General features: G+C 42.7%; 1 protein-coding gene across 1 annotated transcript in view; it reads left to right on the plus strand.

Moving 5' to 3' along the window:
- The first annotated feature begins 3,313 nt into the window (after positions 1-3,313).
- LOC111657864 (semaphorin-3F-like) overlaps positions 3,314-22,698 on the plus strand; it is a 51,334-nt gene continuing 31,949 nt past the window's right edge. The window contains exons 1-2 of the mRNA XM_023410198.2: positions 3,314-3,659; positions 5,330-5,483. Coding sequence (XP_023265966.1) covers positions 5,372-5,483 — 112 coding nt within the window. The 5' untranslated portion in view covers positions 3,314-3,659; positions 5,330-5,371. The remainder of the gene's footprint in view (positions 3,660-5,329; positions 5,484-22,698) is intronic.

Genomic DNA, 22,698 nt, shown 5'->3' on the forward strand with positions numbered 1-22,698 from the left:
AGTGATAACAATAATCTATGCAGTGTCGCCTTCATGTCCTCCAGGAAAATTACAGCATTTTTAAATGAATACGTTCAACTTGGAGTCAAATTCACGTTGTGAAAACTGGCAAGTTTAGTCTGGTTGATGAAAGGGAAACATTCGCAGTGAAGTGGTGTAATATCTGTAACGAAACTTCTCACGTCTCCCACCAGCAGTATTGAAATTGATTTATAAAACTGGCTTCTCCTCTGCAGAACAAAAGGCCTTAATGGCAGCTTTTTTTTTTTTTTTTTTTTTTTTTGCAGAATTTCTTTAAATGTGTTGCCTATGTGGTCTGGCACCCGATGGTGATCTTTGGTTTGAACATTATCTTTCCCATTTTACTCGTCAGATAGCTGCGAGAGAGAAAGCAATGCTAGAGGAAAAACTGGAAAGCATGAGGGACTTTTTTATGAAGGCAGGCGCTCCTCAAAGCCAGGATTCAATAATTGCTTTCCTCTTGTCTCACGCAAGTGACAGATGGTGAGGCCACCAGAGGCCTGAAGATGGGAATAATATTGTTGATTAAAAAGAAATATAGGAAACAACATGCAGCTGTTGGCTTCGAGACAGAGGAGGGAAGACAGAAAGAGAAAGAGAAAAGAGGAGGAGAAAATAGGAAGAGCAGGGAAACAAAAAGAGTATCAGTAATGACACAATTAAACTTGGCTGACGCACACACATTTTGACTGGACTTTGTTTAAACTGCTGATATGTGAAATGATTTGGGGAAAGAGATTTTATTGTTTTGCTGAGTTTTCCATGGTCAGTCCTGCCGGACTGAGGAGTTGCCTTCCAGATATTTATGAAAGTTGTTATTTATTTGGAGCTGTACAGTCTGGTGCACAGACCACCCTTCAAACATGAACGCCCACCTGCATATGTTAAGCCATTCGCCTCTTTGTGTGTGAGAAAGAGAGTCAGATGGTTTTTAAAGCTCGTCCAAGATTCAGATGGACTGAAACATATCAATATCTTCTGCCGTGTGCGCGTGAGCTTGTAAGTGTGGGGGTAATTGTTTCCCAGAGCTCTTTGCTGGTGTCAAGGGAAATTTAACACTTTTAATGGCGAATGCTGATGCTGAGCTCTCCTCCTTTCCGGGCTCTGAGTATCAAAGCCTGGAGTCACACCGCAAAGCCTCTTTTGCATGGACTACTGCAATAATCGTCTTTCCAAGACATCTTTCGAAAGACAGACAACTCAAAGTCACAGCCAGAGATCTCAGTGTCTTTTAGTTCACTTTGGAGCAATCGGCATAAAGGTGCTTCACATGCCTTTTTGAATTGAATACAGCTTTTACCCTCATTATAGAGTCTGAAAAGGACACAAAGCATACTTACATTTTTGGCTAAATCAATGTTTAAATATTGGAAGTCATACGTGAGTATTCTACGAGTAGGTTTCAGTGAAATGATCACACGGTAGAGCAGGTTTCATGGTCCGTCAGAGTAACAGTACCTTTTTAGTGAGTTAACAGAAACAGAGGAAATTGTAAATCAAGTCTACAACAATGACTAAGTGAAAGAAAGTCTTTGTATCTGCCAAATTCCTACCTCATTTTATACATTTCTGCAATTGTAGACTGCATGAAACCTAAGCTACTGTATTTATCATTTATGGAATAATAAGCATGCACACTGGGCGTCAGCTGTGTTGTGCGTTGACTGCATAAGAAGCGAAATAAGCCAGCGTGATCAGGGGAGGGATCGAGTGAGATTAAAAGATTTAAGGCTCCATTTGCCCATGAATATGTGATGCCTATCTGAGGCTCGAGCCAGCGATCCCTCTGTCAGGTTGTCGAGGTGTTGGGGGAAATCTACCTTATCTGCATCTAGCCACTTTTCAACAGTTTCTTATGCCAACGTTCAGCCAAAAATTCCTGTTTGGCTTCAAAGTTACACATCAGCAGCTGTGAGAGCATCAAATAGAAAAAAAAGAAAACCTTTTTCTTCTCATCTGAAACCATTGTCTGCTTGTTTTTCTTTCTTCTCCGCCTGAGTCAAAATACAGTAAAGTGATTCATGCTTCATTCAGAAAGCAAACACTGTTTCCATACCTGTGAGACTGCCAATACCAGCAGATACTGAACAATTGTTTGGCTCAGAACCGGGTATCTGAAAGTCTCTCAGCACAACTCGATGCTGGCTCCAGTCAGCAAATAAAAATCAGTAGCTGGCAGTCACAGGCGAATCAAGTTGTGAAATTACCTCAGTTCTATTTTTTTTTTTTTTTTTACTGAAACAGCCACAGAAGAAAAAAAAAAGGCTTCCTCTGGACATCCAATAGAACAGTTCTCCCTCACAAAATCATCACCCATAGATCTGTAACATCTGAGCTCACTTAAGCTCTTTTATTGTTGCAGTTTGGAAGCAGGTTGCATGATCATGAATTTGACACAGTAAAATATTGTCTCCTTCACACAAAACCAAGCCTACATCCTATTAACACAAGTTCCCATGTGTTCTGCATTACAGTGGGTATGAGTGTTTTGCATTGTTTATTCTGTAATGAAGTCATCATGGAGATATTTGAATTGGAAATGATACACTGTTTGGGAATTGCAGAAAAAAAAAAATTTGACTTGTCTCCATGCATTTGCTTGTGTTATCTTCATTTATCTTTATCTTAATCTGGAAGATTGATGAGCAAACTTTTTGTTGTCAAAGATAAATGCTGATGGAAATGAAAACAGATTGCATAATTCTAACCTATTAAAGCCTTCAGGCTTCACTGCAACGCTTAATTTCAACACTGTGAATCAACCTCTGGGCAACAAATCACACTGACATGAGTGTAGAAGGCAAATTTGTTCCCACACTTGATTTGAATAAAGTAAAAACTCAAATTACAAGTCTGAATATGTGGGAGACGTGATGTGACAATTATGCTGGAAATACAAAGACACTGAGGCCTAGTGCACAAATATATGTTGCAAAATTCTTTTTTTTTTTTTTTTAAAGTATATTTTTTTGGGCTTTTGCAAAATGCTTTTTAAGTCATTTTAAAACTATATTGCTCAATTTGTTTTGATTGTAGCAGAAATTTTTAGACGACTCCCCCCTCCCAGTATTGAAGACACTTCTCATCTCATGTTGCTGACACTTGTGACACCACTTGTGCAGTTTGTTCTCTCCCCCGGTTTTAGTGGGTTTACCTTTGCAGCCCCGGAGTGTGAGAGGATGCAGAGAAAGGCTCGGCTTGTGTTAGATTTTAGGGCGGGACGGAGCGGAGGGATGCTAAGGTAGGTTCCCTCCCCCATGGGTGTGTCCACCGCCGGGAGACCTCAGTGTATCCACCTGCACAAGCCGCTTCCCTGCACTACACACTTGAGCGCCGCTGCGCAAGGCTGAGCCCTGATCTCCGCCACACTCATCTACAGGAGCAACTCTTTTGTTTCCAGCCTCCTTCAGGGGAAGACACAGAATCTGTTGATGCGATTTAGAGCTCACTTCAAGTTAAAGCGGCTGCGTCCGGTTAATTTAAATCCAAGCTTTGTTTGGCTCTGGGATAATCGTGCAGGATCTGCGGCGGATACACTGATACTCCTGCGTGCGGACAGAGCAGCTCAAGGGATCTGGGTGGATGGTTTTTAAATGTTCACCGGCTTTATCACAATATTCACTGGACGCAACTAGAAGGTAGGTCACAATGCAAGTGCTGTTTGTGATACATGACAAGTCAAATTAATTATTTCTGTACAGACAGATAAATCAGTGGGAAGCCACATTTGGTACAGTCGAGGAAGAAAAAAAAGAATAATCCCTGTGCTGCATGTGCAAGATTGAGAATATAAAATATATTTTAAAAGTGCAGAAAAATTATTTTTCTCCTGAATATTTGTACTGGTTTATTTTAAGCAACAGACTTCCGCTCGACTGTATTTATATTTTTGGTTTGTCTTCTCTGGCGCGTGGGAGGCTCAAATGAGTTATTCTCCCAAATAGCCACTATCTCCAAATGCTGCAAGAGCCAAGAGCAATGTGTGTGTGTATGTATTTGTGGGGTGGGTGGATGCTGGGGGTGTATGTGTGTATTCAACTAGACGTGAGTTTTGAGGGACTGAAAGTTTTTTTTTTTTCTTTTTTGTTTTTTTTTTTGCTGCATGTGATGCTGTGTCTTCAAAATCTGCTCTTCACTGTGATCAAACGTTCGTCAACTCCCTGCAACTTCTTCTGACAATTTCAAATCCTGCAGGTCCTCATAAAAATAAATGACACGTGGTTCATGTTCATGTCCTCATAACTCAAAGAGCAGTCACGCTTTATTTTGGTTAACTGTCTGCTTTTGGAGTCCTGCCTTCAGGGCTCAGTGTGGAACTTGATCTCAAGCCCTGACTGGCAGTTTGACCTCGGACTCAGATCCACGTTTACATGTAGATCGGTGCCGTGCACGGCTCATTACAGTGAAAGTTGTTTTATTGTCTCCAAACGGTCATTTCTCTCTGCAAGTTCTCTGTTTGCGTGTGCCGGCATTTCGCACAATCGTGTCATCTCGTCCGCGCGCTGAGTCTTCAGATCCATTTTTATAGGGATATTATTATCTCCAGCTCTTTGTGGCGGTCAACAGCATGTTGATGCGCTTTGTGCTTTAATCTGTGAGCAGCGCCAGCGCGCGCCAGGCTCAAACAGCACAAGTCGTACCGTACACTCCTGGTCAAATTCAGCTCCTCCTTTCAAACACTAGTAATAATTCTTCAACTTTAAACCAGTTTATTTGCGAGCTTTCACGAGCACGTTGTGTTGCAGAAAAAGTGTAGATCCGCAGAGTGGCGAGGTGTGGGTCAGCATGCAGCGGCTGGAGGGAGACTCCGTCCATTCACACTGTTGCCTTCACAAAGCACGCGAAGCCAGGATAACTGTGGATGATTAGGAGAGTCAGATTCATCAGAAAATCCAGTAGCAATGATGAAAAACTCAATTCTGTCTCTGCACACTCCTGTAGCCCTCAGGTTTTATGGTTCAAGTTCAGTTTATTGGCCTAAATTATGATCTATGATTCACAACCTGCCAAAAAATACTTGAAAAGATTTTAAGCATTCACCCATGAGATATCCAACCAATATGTACAACAGATGCAGAAGGCCGCATAAAAAAACAGATCCAGTTTTGGATATGTGTCTCAGTCCTAGATGTTCTTTATGAGTAAAGTGCCAACAAGCTTTTATAAGACTAAACGTTGCAGCTCTGTCTGTAAGTGATCAAACTGATTGTGTCTGATTGTTGCAGCTCAGTGACTGAGAGTAGGTTGCTTTGTGCGGTCAGTGTGCTTGCTTATTGTTGATTGACGCTCATCCCTCTCTGCCCCTCAGCTCCTGGACTCTCCTTCTTCCCAGTTAACAAACAGAGGGGCAATGTTGTGGGACAAACTGTGCTGGCTGCTGGCCCTCCTGGCCTTGTCATCCGGGGCGCTGCCCCCCTCTAACGAGCCCCTCTCTGCTCCAAGGATCTTCCTGTCCTTCAAAGGTAAGGCACTCCGGATAATACTGCTGCTATGCCTGTGACCCAGTTTGCGTGCCTATACACACATGCGATTACTGGTCTAACACTCACTTCTGCCATCAGTCTTTGATTTCTTGGTTTTGCTCAGTAACTGCCACGGGTAAACTATTGGCACCGCGTGAATTCAGGGCTCGGCAGGCCTGGTATTTGTTCCTTCCGTCCCTAACAGCGAGTTTGATTGTGTGTTGATGAGAGGGATGAGATGTGCTGCTGATTGTCCTGACTATTCATGTCTTCATTTAATCGCGGGGCTATTAGTCCCCCCCAAACAGGCCTTTGTGTGACCTCGGCTCCCTTCTGAAATCAAGTCAGATTTAACACTTGGCTGGGCACACACTCAGGGCGGGGATCCAGCATGTTATGAATGTTTGCTAGTGCCACATGAGACTGTGTGTGTGTGTGTGTGTGTATGTGTGTGTGTGTATTGAACTGTCCTGTTAAAATAGGTCTTAGTGGTGCAGTGTCCGGTGCTTTGTCATTCCAGTGCCGGCGTATAGTCAATCAGCGTGTCCATGTAAAGCTCCTGAGGGTTTATAGTACCTGCCTCTGAAAAAGATTTTAATGAGCCTCTGACGAGTTCAGATCCAAGTCGCCACACTTCAGATCTCGGCTCTGTGTCCAAAGTTTGCTTGAGTGCATAACTTTAAGGAATCAAAGACTTGCTTTGTGTCAGTTCATGTCATTTTGCTCAGACTTTTTCAGATACTTTTGCTTACCTGTTTGTTTGATCTCTCTCTCTCTCTTTCTCTCTCTCTCTCTCTCTCTCTCTCTCTCTCTCTCTCTCTCTCCCTCTCTCTCTTTCCTACTTGAATCCTGTCTTTTTTCTCTCTGTCTCTAATCAAGTTGGATTTCACACGCGACTGATTTCACATTTACTTGGTAGAAAAGAGGTCATTTATTTTCTGTTTCTTTTAATTGAGTTCCGTTTTGTTTTTAATTAGTTTTGGAGGTTACTCTATGCCTCACAGAGCAACTTCAGATAGCTGGAGACTAGAAATGCACCTAAGCTGAGCATTCCCTAATTGTATTGGTTTTTGCACCGTACTTCTGGGAATAGCTCTGTAATGTGCTTTTATTAATTTTTTATGTCCCCGTGTACTTAACCAAATAATTGGCTTTAGGTTTCATAATATCTGTCTAGTGCTGACATACAGATTGTGTTCACTTGTAATAGGTGCCTCTTGATAACATAATCCAGCTAATTTTTAATAAGCATTTGAATTGTGATGATAAAACAAAACTACAAGACAAGCTACACATGTAAGCTGCCAACTGTAGCAGCCTATAGAATCAGCTGCGTTGCTGAGTTTGCTTCCGTCTATGACCCGGACTCACATGTTTATCTGTAAAGGTTACACACAGTATCACTTTCCACTGATTATTTGCTTTTTATGAAGCTGGGAGAGATGATTTAAATGCTTTTTGGCCGAAATCCAAAACTTTGACACAAGAATAACCCACACTTCCTCGTCTTTGCTTTTCAAATCTTTGCCCTCTATCAGAGCAGCAGACACCGGGTTATACACACAGATACACACACACACATTTCTTCCAAAGCAAAATGATAAGATCTCGTATGTTATACAGTAGGGGGACTGCATCTCAATGTGACCATCTGTTGTAAATACTTGCCTTGAAATTCCATTCTATATACACTTTCTTTTATTAATTGTCACTTTTCAGCTTTGTTTTGTTTTGTACGGAGATATTTCTATTACATGACAGTTTTCCTAAAACTCTACAGAACAAAAAGCTGAAGGATTTTCGTGCTTTGAAGCCTGAACTAATGAGATCACATCTGCCACAGAGAAAATCCTGTACTTCGCTCTTTGGCTCTGACTTTATTATTTGAACCACTAATTTTTGTACTATATTAGTAGGAGTTTCATCATATTCCTGTCTCCACTAATCGAAAGAACTATACCAGTGCGTTTTTTGCACTTAGCATTAAAGCTCCATGTCTACAAGGACTAAGGTTTACAATGTAAACAACCTAAGCTGATAGTTTTGCCTTTTGAGGTTCCTAAAGTAGCTACTGAGTGTGTTAGTGCTGGCTGAGTTATTAACTGTGATAAGGACCAAGAGAGCAAACAGGGGCTAAGACTAAAGGAATGTCCATTCAAAGCTCATAGGGATAGATCATCAACCCAGACTTCAAAAGAGTTGGAAAAAATAGCACACACACACACACACACACACACACACACACACACACACACACACTCACAAAATGCTACGCAACGATACATCTCTAACATTGCTTAACATTGTGTTTTCCAAAAAAAGAAGAAAATAAAAGTAGATTAAATACACAACGCAGCACACTATATTCTGAAGTGCAACTTTTTTTGTTCTAGTTATCAGATGTGCTGATGTTATAACAAAAACAAAAGGTCCCATTTGTGCAGCTATGTAGGTGTATTCTTTCTCATGAAAACTGCACAAGGCCGGCTTAGATCAGCTGCTGAGAACTCCTATATTTACTTTTAAACAAGGTCTATAATCACATGCTATTTTAGTGCGCAGGGCTCTGCGAGGTTGTGACCCTTCAAACAGAAGCCAGTCACACCCGAGGTTAACTGCCCTCAAACTGTGGGAGAATGGCACCATATTAACAAGTAATAGCTTGTTAGGGCTGATCCTCAGGCACATTTGAAAGTGTTTAACTTTGTTTTTCTTTGGCCTCTTCAGTTGTCGCTGGAACACCTGGGCACAATGTTAGCTCTGGGAAGAAAGCCTGCAGAGAAAAGACAAAGCCATGCAGGCAGTCCTGTAATCGGACTAATTCTTAGGGACAATCTTGAGGTTACTTCAGCCTTTTGCACGCTCTCCACACAGCGGCCTTTTTGTCCCACGTAATGGGCCGATGGTTGTCAGGCCTGAACAAAGGCTTCACATATCGGCTCATCTCTCCTGACAGTTTCCAGAGTTAAGATCAGAAATGGCAAGATGTCCTCCACCTCTTTATTCTTTGAATAATTAGGAGCTGCCACCGAGTTTGAACTTTACTGCTTGTTCTATTCCTGACTCTACAACAATAGACCTCATCTTCCACAGATTAAGTTCTGTAGGCAGATTTATGTATATATATTTAGTACATGAGAGCAGCCCTTTGTCTTCCTCGAGTTATATCATGGTGGCATGCCTCTATGTAGGTGGTCCTGTACTATAGCTGTCTTTTTGACCTCTCTGGTGAAAGAGAAAGTATTATACTCATAATCATCCTTTCCATGCCATGATATATTACACCTTCTCCCCTAGATTGTTAGAAGGATACCAAAGCAAAGTTTATCTCCTTGTACCCCGCCCGGTCTGCTCACTTATTATTGTGACACTGGAGACAGAGTTAAGAGCCTCAGCCAAGCCGTGCTGCAATCAAGTGTTAGCAATCAATGAGCCGCTGAAAGCTTATCCACAGCTAACAACCTGTCTGCAGGCAGATGACCCCTGGCTACTCAGGATGAATCTTTAGTCTGGCCAGTGAAGTCCAGACAAACCTGACAGACAAAGCGCTTCTCTTTTGTTAAATTAAATTAAATTAAAATAAAAAAATACAAAGTCAGAGTGCCGCCACCAGTCATTCATGCTTCAGTTGTCTCGAATCTGTCTCCTTCAAACAGAGGTGAACGTGAAACCAGTTACTGGGATTGGCTAATCACTGGGGATAGTCCAAATGCATGCCGTCTGCGAGCACCGCGTTCTCATAACCCAGAAACCCTCCTGCTGTTCAGCTACAAAGCTAATGTCGTTAATTAGCCATATCATCAGACCACATTACACATTGCAGTGCATTATATTACACAAGTCACTTAATATGACATGCATCATTAAGGGTGTAAAACATAATGAGATATGCATTTCACATAGAAATACTGTGGTAGACTAATAAATAGGGATCATAATAATCAAGTATAGTGTGAGGTGCTAATGTTATTGCTTTGCCTGATGAAGAATTATGTAGGGTAGAGGTGGTCAGCTTACACAAATGTGGAGCGATCAGAGACAGTTGCTTCAGAGAAAAGCTTTTAGATTGATCTTTTCAATGAGGAATTTTGGTTGGCATGTTTTTTTTTTTAAGACCCACAAGAGGACTGATTGTGCATCTGCAGCTAATCAGTCTAACGCCTATATTACTGCCTCCTGGGTGTGGTCTGATCTCTAACGATTAGCACGCTTAGGAAAGGCTCAACGGTTCAAAATTTCTTTGCATTGCTTAATATTTTCTGCAAAAGTCAGTGTGCAGACTTTCAGTCCGGATGGACGTTTTCCATCCGTGATTCCTTTGAGCCAGTATGGAAAAGTATTTTGAATGTAACTGATTTCCATCCACAGTAAGAAGGAGCAGTTGTTATGTTATCTGGGTGTTTGAAGATAAGAGAGGATAACAGTGTTGAGAAAAGTGCTGCAGTGTAACAAGGTAATGCTTTCGGGAGTGAACGACATGCAGTGCAACATATTATTATCTAAAATAAATAATATGTGATGTGTTTATTTTTTGGAAAGAAGCAAGAAGTAGCAGAAGCACTGATCTGCTTGTTTTTCCTCAAAAGCAAATATAGGCTTTTGGCTCAGGCTAAAGTCCAGTGTGTACCAAGCGGCATAATCTAATTCACATCCTCCGTCCCCTTCTACCAGCTGAGCTTGTTTACTTCTTTCCCAGCAGATAAACATCATCGCTACATGAAGGTTACAAGTTTGTCACAGCCTTAAACTGCCCCTGTCCTACATGCTTTCAAATTCTGAGAAATAGTGGAGGCCAGGAGGCTTTTATAAATGTCGTTTGGTCACGTCACGTTAACGTCACTAGCACTTGGATGCAGTTTGCTCTCTTGGTATTCATACGACACTGTACCTGTTGGTAGCAGTGTATGGTCCAAAGCTTCCCTATTATCTCCACTAGAGAATGTCAGGGCGCTGAAAAATGTTTCCACAGCGTAATGTGTGGTGGCTGTGGCACGCAAGCCCGCAGCAATTATTACAATACTTTGCTACTTTCTCTCCAGAGATGCTGCTGGTGGAGGAAGGGAGGGGGTAGAGCATCCCAGCAACCTCTGCTCTGCAGGATACATGCTGTCAAACTATGATTATTCAGGAGAGAAAAACAGAAGGCGACAGCTCCAGTGCTAAATATAGTGTCCTTCCTGTCTGTTTCTTTCTCTTTTTATCTCCCTCTCCTCCTCTGCCTCGCCGTCCTCCTCCTCTGCCTTTACTCTACACTCACACCCCTCTCTATTTGCGTGTTGAGAGGAGGCTGGCAGTGTGAGCTGAGGGAGGAGGGCACCCAGTACGCCACCCACAGCAGGGGCGCTGTTTTAGCACACTCAAAGGGCGAAAGGGGAGAGGGCGGTCTCTAAAGTGGCCAGACTTTCCTTGTGAGGAAGGCACAACGGTAAGGGGGCAGGGGCAGTGGGGTGGGTATAAGGGATGAGTGGGTGGACATATACATCTGGGGGAAGAGAAAGGTTTTACATAGCAGTTCAGCTAACATGCACTAAGTGCAGTGGTAAGATGTGTCTCAGGCTTGAGAGGAAATAATGTGTCTCCATTGTGTAGCCCCTTTTTCAGCCATTTTCACTTTATAAATTGCTGGCCCCCCACCCTTTAATGATGTCACAGAGAGTTATACACAGACAAATCATTGCTCCCAATGAAAGGCTCTAGATTTAAAACAGGCCCCCCCCCCCCCGATTTGAATATTTCTTCTGAGCTGTCATGCAGAGCCTAAGCACTTATTAATGCTGGAATGCCCTGTGGTGATAAAAATGCACAACATCCAAATGAAACCATAATCACTCTGCTATTTATTATTCCAGTCTTTAGCTATTAGGCATTTTAATCATAGATTTAATTATTTGTACTGGGGAGAAGCAGATCATCCAGCCTCTTCAGAGTGAGCTTGTCTTCTTGCGCTGAGGTGCAGCCAAGCTCCACATCAACATGTGCAGTGGAAGCCTGTATATTTATATTGTGAACCTTAAGTTCAGGACGAGAGCTGAGACAGGCAATGTGAGGTTTTCCTGTTGGTTAAAATAACTTCCTACATATTATACATTCACATGTTTTATCTATTTTAGTCTGTAACTGTCTTCTTCTGGGTTTTCATTTAAATCTTGTGCATTTCAGGGAAGATTTAGTTTCTCACAACTCAGGTGACACACTAACTACAGAGTGGTATTACATTCCTATTGTTTTTTTTTTAATAATACCCTCAATGTACCTCAACCAGAAACGTAATAATGTATCAGTGCTAAAGGTGTTTATGTTATGAGCATTCAGTTTAGATCTTCTGAGTATGACACCAATACTTTAGCTACCTGTCAACCCCAGATGAAGAAGCTGCTTTGTCATTGCAAATGGGGAAACAAAACACTGCTGCGCCACAGTTGATCAATACACCTAACAATGCTGAAACTGACCTGGCCACAAGCCAAAACTTGGTGGTGTCACTATAAAGTTTTTGAGTTTTGACCTTGTCAGAGTTTTTTTTTTTTCCCTTAACTCAGATTCCAAGATACTCAGATTTAAAAATGCTGCATGTTTCATCAGGTTTCTACAAAGTATAATCAGCAGCGTCTGCTCGCTGTTAGGCTTGCAGACAACCAAATTATAAGCTTTGTGTTTCTAACTAAAATTCTCCCTGGGAGTCATACTTTCATACACGCAGAGTTGTCCCTTAGACTTTTTATTTTTATCAAAGAACTAGAGATTTTCTAATGAACTCGTTCGTCTTTGGCGCTGATGATAGAGTTTAATGCCGAGCCTTAGACGTGCTCCATCTGTCAGTCATCCAGCATTGTCTGTGCAAACAATAGCAGCACTTTTACTTCAAGATCCCCGAATGCTTGAAATAGCTCATCCCACTTTGCAAATCCCTGCCATTTCTAGGTTTCCAGGAGTGCAGTTTTCAAAACATTTTGTGTTAATTGTTTTGTTTGTTTTTTCATTAGGGATCTTCAGTATGTAAATGATAGTTTACTGCATGTAGGGGATGCTTTGGCAGGGTTGATGGGTAGCCCCTCCAGTCCTCTGTCTGCTGTGTAAAGGGGGGCCAACACTCAGCAGGGAGTGAAAGACAGGCACACTATGATGGATGTGGGTGTGTGTAGGTGAGTGATAGACAGTGCCTGCGTGTGTACTGTACATCATAGTGTGTGTGTGTGTGTTTGTGTGTGTGTGTGTGTGCGTGTGTGCGTGTGTGCGTGTGTGCGTGTGTGTGTGTGTGTGTGTGTGTGTGTGTGTGTGTTCGTGTGTCCCTGCTGCAGCCAATTTTTTTTTTTGTGATCAAAATGTGGCAGACAGGATAGAAATAGGCGTGGGCCACGGTGGTACATTAGACTGATGTCATGTTTTTATATATTTTCGGGACTTGATTGGATCGGCTTGTGTAGTGAAAGTGGTCGTGTGTACAGCCTTTGTAATTGTTTCCTGTTAGGCCTCTGAGATCATTACACAGCCTATAATTCTTGAGGTGTGATTTTAATGATTATTAGAGGCAGATTATTATGCAGGCTGTGATCAACCTCACCACCTGCAGAAGAGGAGCAGGAGGGTGGGGGAGCTGAGGAGGACGACAGTTGTTGTGGTTAGAGACAGAGTTGGAGAGCGAGACGGTAATGGCTTTTACAAGAGGTGGTTTTCTTCAGATTCAAAGTGACAGAGAGGAGCGGGAGAGAGTCTTTTTAATATTCATGTCAAGTCCATGTGGTTCTGTTTGTGTTGTCTGTGTGTGTATCTGCGTGTGTGTGTGTGTGTGTGTGTGTGTGTGTGTGTGTGTGTATGTGTGTGTGTGTGCTCACATGCTTGCAAAGCTTTAAGAAGCTATATATGACACTGCTTTGGTTTGGTTGCCATAGCAGCATCTACCTGTCACTCCTCACAAACAAAATCGGGTTCAAATGATTCTCTCCACAGAGGAGAGAGGTGGGATGTAATCACAGCACACATTGTGCTTATTTCCCCTGATGTCTGCTGTCTCATCTGCTCATAGGAAACCCTGAAGGAAAGCAGCAGTGAGGCTTCCAGGCTTAGTTAAGACAAATGAGAAAATACATTTGCCAAAACAAAGGACTTTGATAAGGCTGTGGTGTGATCGTGTGAAGTTGCTGCAGAGTGTTGGGCAGTTTAGTGAGCGAGAGAGTGAAGGATTGGTTTTCTTTATGCAGAGGCTCCACCCGACTGGACGTGCTCTCCAGATGTGGTCCAAGTGTGGGAGTCCTCAGGGTGAGAGGGAGGGAGGGGGGGTGGGGTGTTTGCAGCCCGGAGTGAATTAAGGAGACAGCAGGTCAAGGGCACTGCTCCACTTGTTTACTCAGACAGCTATCATTCATTATCATTTGTCTGTCAGTGTCGGGATCTTGTTACCGCAGTGCCATTGACCTCGATCATGTGGTGGCCATTTTGAACACTTGGGGTGGGAAACTGCTTCGGACACTTACTTTCACATATGGCTGCATATGTGTGTTAGTGTTGCTTAAACACATACAAGAACCTCAGAAGAATCTTTTGCTAGAATAGCAACTTAAAGCCACTTTAGTTTTAGCGTGAGGTTGGTGTCTGGCAACATGAGCTATAAATCCTTCAGCTGAAAATTAATCAATGAACTATTTTAACTTTGTCTGCCAGAGCTTTTTGGAAAAGCCGTGAAAATGTGGATACAGTTTCATGTCTTTGCAACTTAAAGACCTGTTGGACTGTTAGTTGGACAAAAAAAGATATTTGAAGGTGTCACGATGGGGTGTGATGGGGAGTTTATTGGCTAAACAATGATTTCAACTGCTTAAAAATAATCAACTAATGATCCTTTTCATTAGCAGTTAATGGGCGGATTAGCTGTTCATGAAAATGATCATTAGTTGCTGCAATGCTGGAGAGAGAGGAACCGCTGGAGGTTAGGGGAGACCTCGTTAGAGGAGGACAACAGATGGGCTGTCCTATCAGTAATAACAGGTGTGTGTGTGTGTGTGTGTAGAGGGAGAGTGATGCTGCATTAGAGGAGAAAGGCTGGAGCAGAGTTATCTATGGAGCTATAGTTCATATCAGGTGTCTAGGGAGATTTTTTGCAGCCCCATCACAGTAATGTTATCTGAGCTGTAGTCCTCCCTGTGGACAGGGACTGACATGTTGAACTTGAGCAGCTCATCCTGCTTCAGCTCAGACGTCATGCAGGAGGAGAGGAGGAAGGGAAGGAGACAGAAAGACAGAGAGTCATATAAGCGGTGCGAAGAGTAGAAGTGAGGACTGTCAGGGAAATGGGATGAGTGGAGGGAAATGTGAAGGGAGCAAAAGAGCAGACTCAGGCAGGGCTCTAATGGACTACAGGGCATCAGTGTCAGGCTTGCTATCTCGGGAAGAGCGGGATAGATGGTGGGACTTGAGAATGAGAAGGAGGAGAGGAGTGTGGGTGCACAAACGCACACACACTGGACAAACTGTACGTCTGCTTCCCATTAGCTGTCTATGAGTGTCGGTTGAGATGGTTTACCTCAGCTGGTGACTGCTCGGACTGCCTCCACACTTCATCTCCTTGCCAGTGCCCCGGCTATAACCTCGCACCACAAGGCTCAATGTTTGAGTCAATGAAAACTGCTGACTTTACTCACACTCACATATTGTCATACCGATCGTCTTAGAAGGAGTGTTGTATAAGTCATTTAGCACAGGGGAACATTTGGCTGAAGCCCAAAGTGCATTCTGGACCATACATCCTTTCACTGACAATACAAAATGATGTGAAGCCAAAGTACAAACTTGTGCAAATATTTCTTCTTGAAGAGTGTTTATACGAGCAAAGTCTCCTGCACTGCGCGGGTTTGGCAAAGCTTTATGGGAAGTGCTTCCTTTCGTTAAATGGAAGGTCAGTTTGTTTTTTTTTTTTTTTAGGCAGAAGCTGATCAACCTCAAACACCCACGACCTCCTGAAATTCTTCAGGTGTGTGCAATTCAGACTAGTAGTCTATGAAGCCTCTCCCTCTGTGTATACATTGGATGTGGACCAAGTAGCTGTCTATGTGATTACGGGAGAAATGAGGCCTGTGGTTGAGTCTGACCATGATCCTGTGGGAGGTTGCAGTAGTTGTGTCTCACTATTGGATTAAAAAAGCAGGAACATTCCTCCTTTCTCCCCCGTCTCTTGTCTGAGCTGTATTTCATCCTTTAGCTACAACCCTCTCATACTTTCATACGCTCTATGTGCATCTCTCTGCAGGATTCATAATTGGTGAAAACTGAGCCTCAGTCAGATGCTAACATCATTACAAAGCCCACCTTCAAGGTTTGAGATGTAAATGATTGGTAAATAGCAAAAGCCTTCCTTGTCATATTGATCTCGCTTCAGTCGGATTTGTATTCCCCATGTTCCATTAGCTGCTGTGGCTTTAGGCGAGTAATGCCTGAGTTTGAAGGTCAGGCCCCTGAGTGAGATCACCCCTGTGTGGGCGAGAACCCCCTGAACTCATCCCGTCCTGGACGAACAACAGAGAAGAGCCGATTGGAGGAGGAAGGACAGAATGTGGTGGAACATGAGGTTTCCAGGCCTTGTTTTCAGCGCTCATGCACTGATGGGCTTCCTGATAATGTGCTGATTGTGGAGGGGAGGAGATGGCCTCTCATCCCTGATCATTGTGGCGGTTGCATTGACATGATGCCAAGATTTTCTCCATGCCTGCCCCCGGTCACGCCCCTTTGCCTCTGAGCTTTGTTAGTGAGCCCTGTTCTCAGGAACCCTCTCTAGGTGTCCGTAATGGTATGTTGGCAGTGTTGTCCATGGTATCTGTGCCGTATGTGTGTGCCTGTGTGACTGCATACATATGTATGCATGAGAAATAGGAGCAAGGGCCTCCTATGTTGCTGTTGTTATTGTTGTTGTTGGTGTCGACGCCTCACTCATCCCCGTGAATGGACTGCTCGGTCTCAATAGAAGAGGGGCGTTTGTGTGGGCTGGGTCCATCATTCATTTACTTCATTCATGTCCCCGGGGATGCGGAGGGGGAGTGGCATACAACACTGGCACGGCGTTAACGCTCAAAGCAACTCTGTCTGTCCTTTACCTCCCTCTGCTCGCTCTCCCTCTGTCTCTCATCATTCTTGTCTCCCACTTTTCCTCCTCTTGGCACAAAATGCTGAAACAGTCATCACTCAAAGCTTGGCGATGATCCTGGGCTTTCATGTTCTGTAGGATTTCATGTTAGATGAATTGATGTGCTCCTCTGGACCTTGTGCTTCGCAGCACTACAATGATGGAAGACCACAGACAGCCCCTCAGAGAGCTTATAGGAAGCAGCACCTCCTGGCACAAACACAGAGGCACGAACTTTTTTCCATGGCTAACGGATCTAGTTTTAATGTGGTTGACTCAGCTGAGAGGAAACAAAAAAAATGTCTTCTGCCACTGGGAAGATCTCCAACCTAAATGATGCTTTGTTCAAGTGTAATCGCGTTTAGAAAGTATTAAAAAGCTTGGAATTCATTACTCCATGGCTTTTGATTATACTAATGTCATTCACATACAGGATTGGTGCACAGCATGAAATTTAGCTTTTCACTACCGTGGCCGGATTACGCTGTCCTATTAAACCAGCTATGCATGATTAATTAGTCACAAAGCATTGCAATACATTGTGACAAAATTAGACCATAAAAACAACAGGAACCTCACATTTATTTTAGCTTCCACGCTGCACTGCACGCTGTGATGTTTAACTGGATTGTTCTGTGTCACTGAAAGCTTTGCGTTGTTAGCCTAGCATTTGCTTTTGACAAATTATATTCATGCTGTTGTGGTTCATCGTGGATCAAACCAACCATATATTCATGTGTCCAGCACCAGCGTGCAGCATACGTCAGGTGTGGAGCTGAATGGGTTTTGCTGGTGATAGATTTAAATGCCTCCAAACAAAATGATCCTAAAATTGCTATACAATACACAAAGCACAAGAACTGAGTAATACAGTATGGAGATGCTGGAAAGTGAATAGTTTGAAAGTGAAGCCATGTTAGCTCCTTTTATGGTACATCCAAGTTTTGTGTTTTGTGGGCTACCAGGTCCCACGTAGCTGTATGTGATTTAAATCCGTCTTCTAATGTCCAACTTTGGGCAAGGCATACAGTAAGAGTTCATTTCTTTTAAAAAAAGTCTGAAAGCAGTGGTTTTAAAGGTTATCTCAGTGCCAAATGTCATAAATGTGCAATAAACACAGAGATTATTTTCATCGTTAATCTGCAAAAGGACGTCTGCCATTAAGATAAGGAAGCAGTATGGAATTTGCCTAGTTACATCTTCATTGGACCACTGTTCTGTATGATGAGATGGAAACCTTTGCTATAACAATCATCCTGTAACAGTGACGCACGCTAGCAGATTCAGTTCAAATAAAATACTTGTCGCTACATTTTTTTTTTTTCTGTTGCATGATTGCGAGACGATCAAAAGATGGTCTCTCAGCATCTCCCAACTCTTTCTTGTGTTAATGTTGCAAATGATTTTTTAGTTCATCAGATGATCATAACCAGACTGCTGGAAAAGCTACAAGAGGAAATATGGCAAGCTGCAAACAAACAAGCCCCAAGCAGAGAAAAAAAATTAAAAAATAATGTGTCTGCTGTTCAGATCTGATGAATGAAAAACAGATAACGACGAGGAGAGACGGCAGTGTGGGAAAGAGCGAGAGAGGCCACTGATAAAAGAAAGAAAAGTCTCTCTCTCTCTCTCCATTCCTGGTGTGGCTCAGTCTGTGGTTGCCTTATCAGTGCAGAGCGGATGGCTAAGCACTGATTTATGCCAAGGTATGACAGTATAAGATCCGAGGGGTTTTGGCCTCCATGTGTCTATGCAATCACTGGCCTCCTTCAACGCCCCGTGAGAGGACGGATAGAGGAACTGTGACCAAGATTTTCCACTGTCACGCATGTTGCCCTTCCTCCCAACTGATAAGACTCTCGCCTTCCTCTCCAAATTTTTCTCTTTCTCTCTATATCTCACTATCTGTCTTTCATTCTCAAATCAAGATGGGTACTTCCCGCTAATGCTTTCTTTTGTCAAACCTGTCAGAGCATCTCCCACCTGGATGTGCAGACGTGTTTAGGTGTGAGCCTAAAGCCAAATAGCTATGAACTGCTAAATCCTACTGCACATATTAATAAGCGGGTTATGAGATGGTACCGCCATGGTTTATGAGTGTGTTGCATCATGACTGTTTAACTGTTGGAACGGAACATTTCAACATTTCTTATCTACCTCTGCTTGTGTGCATACTAAATCTCACTGAGCAGAACTGCCAACAATAACATGCCAGGAAAATCACAGCCATTTTCTGATTCACTGTTTGTATTTGAGTGCATAGAGTTTTGTTCCACTCGGTGCATGTAATTGATAAAGCCTGTAATCTGAACTGGGGGCAATCTTATTTGTCCATTTCATGCCTGGTGGGCAGTAATTGCTGTGTTGTATTGACATGAAGGGTTTAAGTGAACAAGAGGTCTTGTTGTGGTTTGTTTAGGGCAGACATCGGTTTTTTATTGTTTTTTTTTTTGTTGTTTTTTTTTTTATCCATCTGTCTCTGAACCAGTTTCTTAGTTTCACTAAAACCTCACCATTCATCCGCACAATGACATTTGGGAAACTTATCCTTAATGATATGAATTTATCAAGAACTAGAGCCATTCAAACTCCTCTCCCCACTGGCCCTTAAACAGCCCCATTCTGCATAGTGACCCCTATTGTCACGGGCGTGAAAAATGCCACAGGGTCATGGGGTAGGATGTCCCATCTGTCCATCAAACATGAAAGCCGCCAAATCAACAGGCACTGGTGTCTTAAATGGGAGGGTTGAGTGCGTCAGTCAGTGAGGGGGGTAAAAAGGCAGTGGATTACACAGACAGACAGTAATCTATAGGTCTGTCAGCCTGTCACTCAGACTGACCTTGGGTAGCTTTGCTTTAATTGCAGGCTGGGACGAGAGAGCGGGGCCTGCCTTTAGCAGACAATTCACATTATCCATTAAAGATGTAATGGCTGCCAACATGTTTCATCTTGAATGACATTTTTGGTGCTTTCAAAGCAGATATTTAACCTATTGGAATGTAAATTGTCTTTTTTTTTTTTTTTTTTTTTTAGCCTGTAATTATTGTCTGTGAAGCCCCCTCATTTTTAAGTAAAGCAGACCATTCATGTTGGGAAAGGATCATCACATGCAACATTCCTTTGGTCACATACTCAAGTTAGTGCTTCCTTTTTTTGGAGGATACTTGAACAAACAGAACTCCAAAGCTGATGGCATTAAGGTGGTCTAAGCTGACTGCTGCCTTTTGAGATTACACTTCAATACGCCACCTGCCTGGAACTGGGTGATGTACGTCTCCCTTCACACCTCTGATAAACTCAGCTATCAACTTGTCAAATTAACATCTTCACAGAGACCCTTCGACATAGAAACAAGACAGGAGGTGGTGATGATAGACTTATGAAATATTTTGGTGTGTTCTGAAAGATAAAAGATTGGCACATCATTGCAACAAAGACGTGTTTTCATATTTTTTATATTTCAAGTCAGTCACTGCAGGTTAAATTATGTTCCCAAACTACACTATTTCCATAACAATTGTTCTATAGCAATCCCACTGTCTGAATTCCTTTCTGCCAGCCCTCCCCCTTCTTCAGCCCCTTCCCCTTTTGCCTCAACTCCCACCATTCCACTACCATCATATCCATCATACAGCCACTTCTTCCACTAAGAAAAGATGAATACCCTTGACTGACGGTCATCATCCCCCCACTTTTTTTTCTCCGCTCATCTCAGACAGACAGCAAATGGACACGTTAACATGGATGCTGTGGGACTCACAGCAGCCAGTCAGCTTAGTCTCACCAGTTGGTCTTCCTGTAGTTTTCTTCTCTTCCCACAGCTCTCACCAAACTTTTCTGCTGCCTTTAAATTGTTTTGATATTGTTTGGGTCAAATCTGTGTGAAAAAAATACAATTGCAAGAAAAAAAAAAGTTATTGTTCAAAGGGAGACAAACAAGAGATGGTGGAAGATGATGGAAGGAGGCAGTGAGATGCTCAACTTGTTGATAACTGGTGTCATAATATCAGTTTTTGTCAATTCCTGCACGTTTAACCATAAAACTCATCATGCCATCAAAACGTCACCAAAGAGAGAGGTGGACACAGAGAAAAATAGTTTTGTTAGTTTTGGCCTGTCCTGGGAACTATCAGTGATAAAGGATACTTAATATAAGCATGGCCAGTGTTGGGCCTAAACCAAATAAATGAAACACTAACAAATAACACCTCACGTTTGTGGGGCTCAAGCTGCTCTCATTCTCATGAAGAAAACATAATATTGTTCCTGGGCTGCTCCCAAGTAATAACAGCCCAGGAGTTACCTGTAATAACTTGTCAGGGAATATCTGTGTGTTTTAGTTTGAGAATATACTCAAGAATTGTCCAGGTATACTGCTGGTTAATTTGTTTTTCTTGGGTTGCAGAGCTTAACAGACTGCAGAGGCAGAGTTTATGCTCTGAGTGTAATTACCCCCAGAATCATCCGCTGAGGTCAGTGCTATATTGATCTGTTGGTTCACCGGTGCACAGCTGGCCACTAATGGAATGGATTACTACAGGAATGTTATGTTTGATCTGTTTGCAAAGAACTTCTCTTTAGGGAGAGTGTTTAGAAAAATCTTGACCTTCTATGTTCGAAGTGTCAATTAACCATGACATGCAGTGTAAGCTACTCAACCAAATATTTATATATTTATTTGGATGACTAATCAAAGATGCTGTGCAAATAGGTTTAGCCAGCAATTATTTATTGTTTGAGAAACACACTGATTTTTGGCAGGTAGAATGTTCACCATCGCCACCATCTCATAACCATTTTAGTTCAAATTAAAATAATAAAAAGCTCATGCTAGGCAATTTGGCATTAGATGAAAATTCAGAGGAATACCTAAGTTAGTATATACAGCCCCTGGGAGCTATGAATGTCTGTACAAAAAAATGTGCCAGTCTATCTTGTAGATGTTGAAATATATTACAGGACAAGTCAAAACCTCTATCTTTTGGTGATGCTGCAAAAAAAAAAAATGCAGGGAATCTCCAAAGTCACCACGGCTCATCCTCTGAGGACCATGATTGTCTATATCACATTTCATGGCAATCCATGTGATATATGTTGAGGTAGCCTCGACCAAAGTGATGGACCGGCCAATTTACTATTAACGCTCAATTGCATCCATAGAGCCGAAAAACTTTTAAAAATTGTATCAAAGGTCATCTCAAGAATCAATGTGACAGTACAGCAGACACTGTACGAAAAAAAGTTTGAGGGATATTCCATAGAAGGTTATTTCAGTTGGTTTGCAATGAACTTGAGGTCTTATGGTTATGCATGCCTGTCTCAGTCTTTGTGGCGAAAGCCTCCACTGGCTGTTAACGGAGCACAAAGGCTTTCAGACAGATGAGCAGGTCCTCACTGCAGGCTCTAACTCCAACACACCATCTGAGGTCCACGCCACGCTGCTCAGCAACCAGCCGCCTGATTGTTGAGCATTATCTGGTTGTCCCCAGCCTGTCAGATGGCATTAGTGCACGAGGCTCGACCCAGGATCTGTGCTGACACGTACCTGGTCGGGGGTGACCCTGTCTTTGTCTAGCAGCGACGTGGGGTCAAGTGGGTGTATGCGGCAGCAGTGCATGCAGTATTATGTCGACTGTGCAGAGGCAGATGGGTTTCTGGCACTCGCCCATTAGTGGCCTGTGGTATGATAACTCCACAGATGCTTGTGACCCCGGAGCTTGACTAGCTGCCCTGTCTGCTCATTAGGGACCGAGGTAAGGTTTATATTCACATCTTAAACCTCTAATTGACCATCTCGTTTCATGGCCAACACAGGATGAGGCACACACAAGAGATGTCCCGAGCAGTGCAGTGCATTTAACAAAGGTTAGCGCATTTTCCATTAACACATTTAATCCAAATGCTCCAGATGGGTATATTAAGTGCAATTCCACTACATTTAATGCATGTTTTGAAGTTCTGCTTTAGAAATGAGTGTAAAAGCTCAAAATCCAAACCCTTAAAAAGCCCTTCTTGGCTGAGGTCAAATAAATGTGCCCCGTCTCTCCAGGTGGCCTGGTAGTTGAGAACGCATACTACAAAACATTGCCAGTTCAGCACCAA

This window comes from Seriola lalandi, unplaced genomic scaffold, assembly GCF_002814215.2.
Source record: "Seriola lalandi dorsalis isolate HSWRI2012SDOR001 ecotype SW California unplaced genomic scaffold, Sedor1 jcf7180002054416, whole genome shotgun sequence".
NCBI classification, from domain to species: Eukaryota; Metazoa; Chordata; class Actinopteri; order Carangiformes; family Carangidae; genus Seriola; species Seriola lalandi.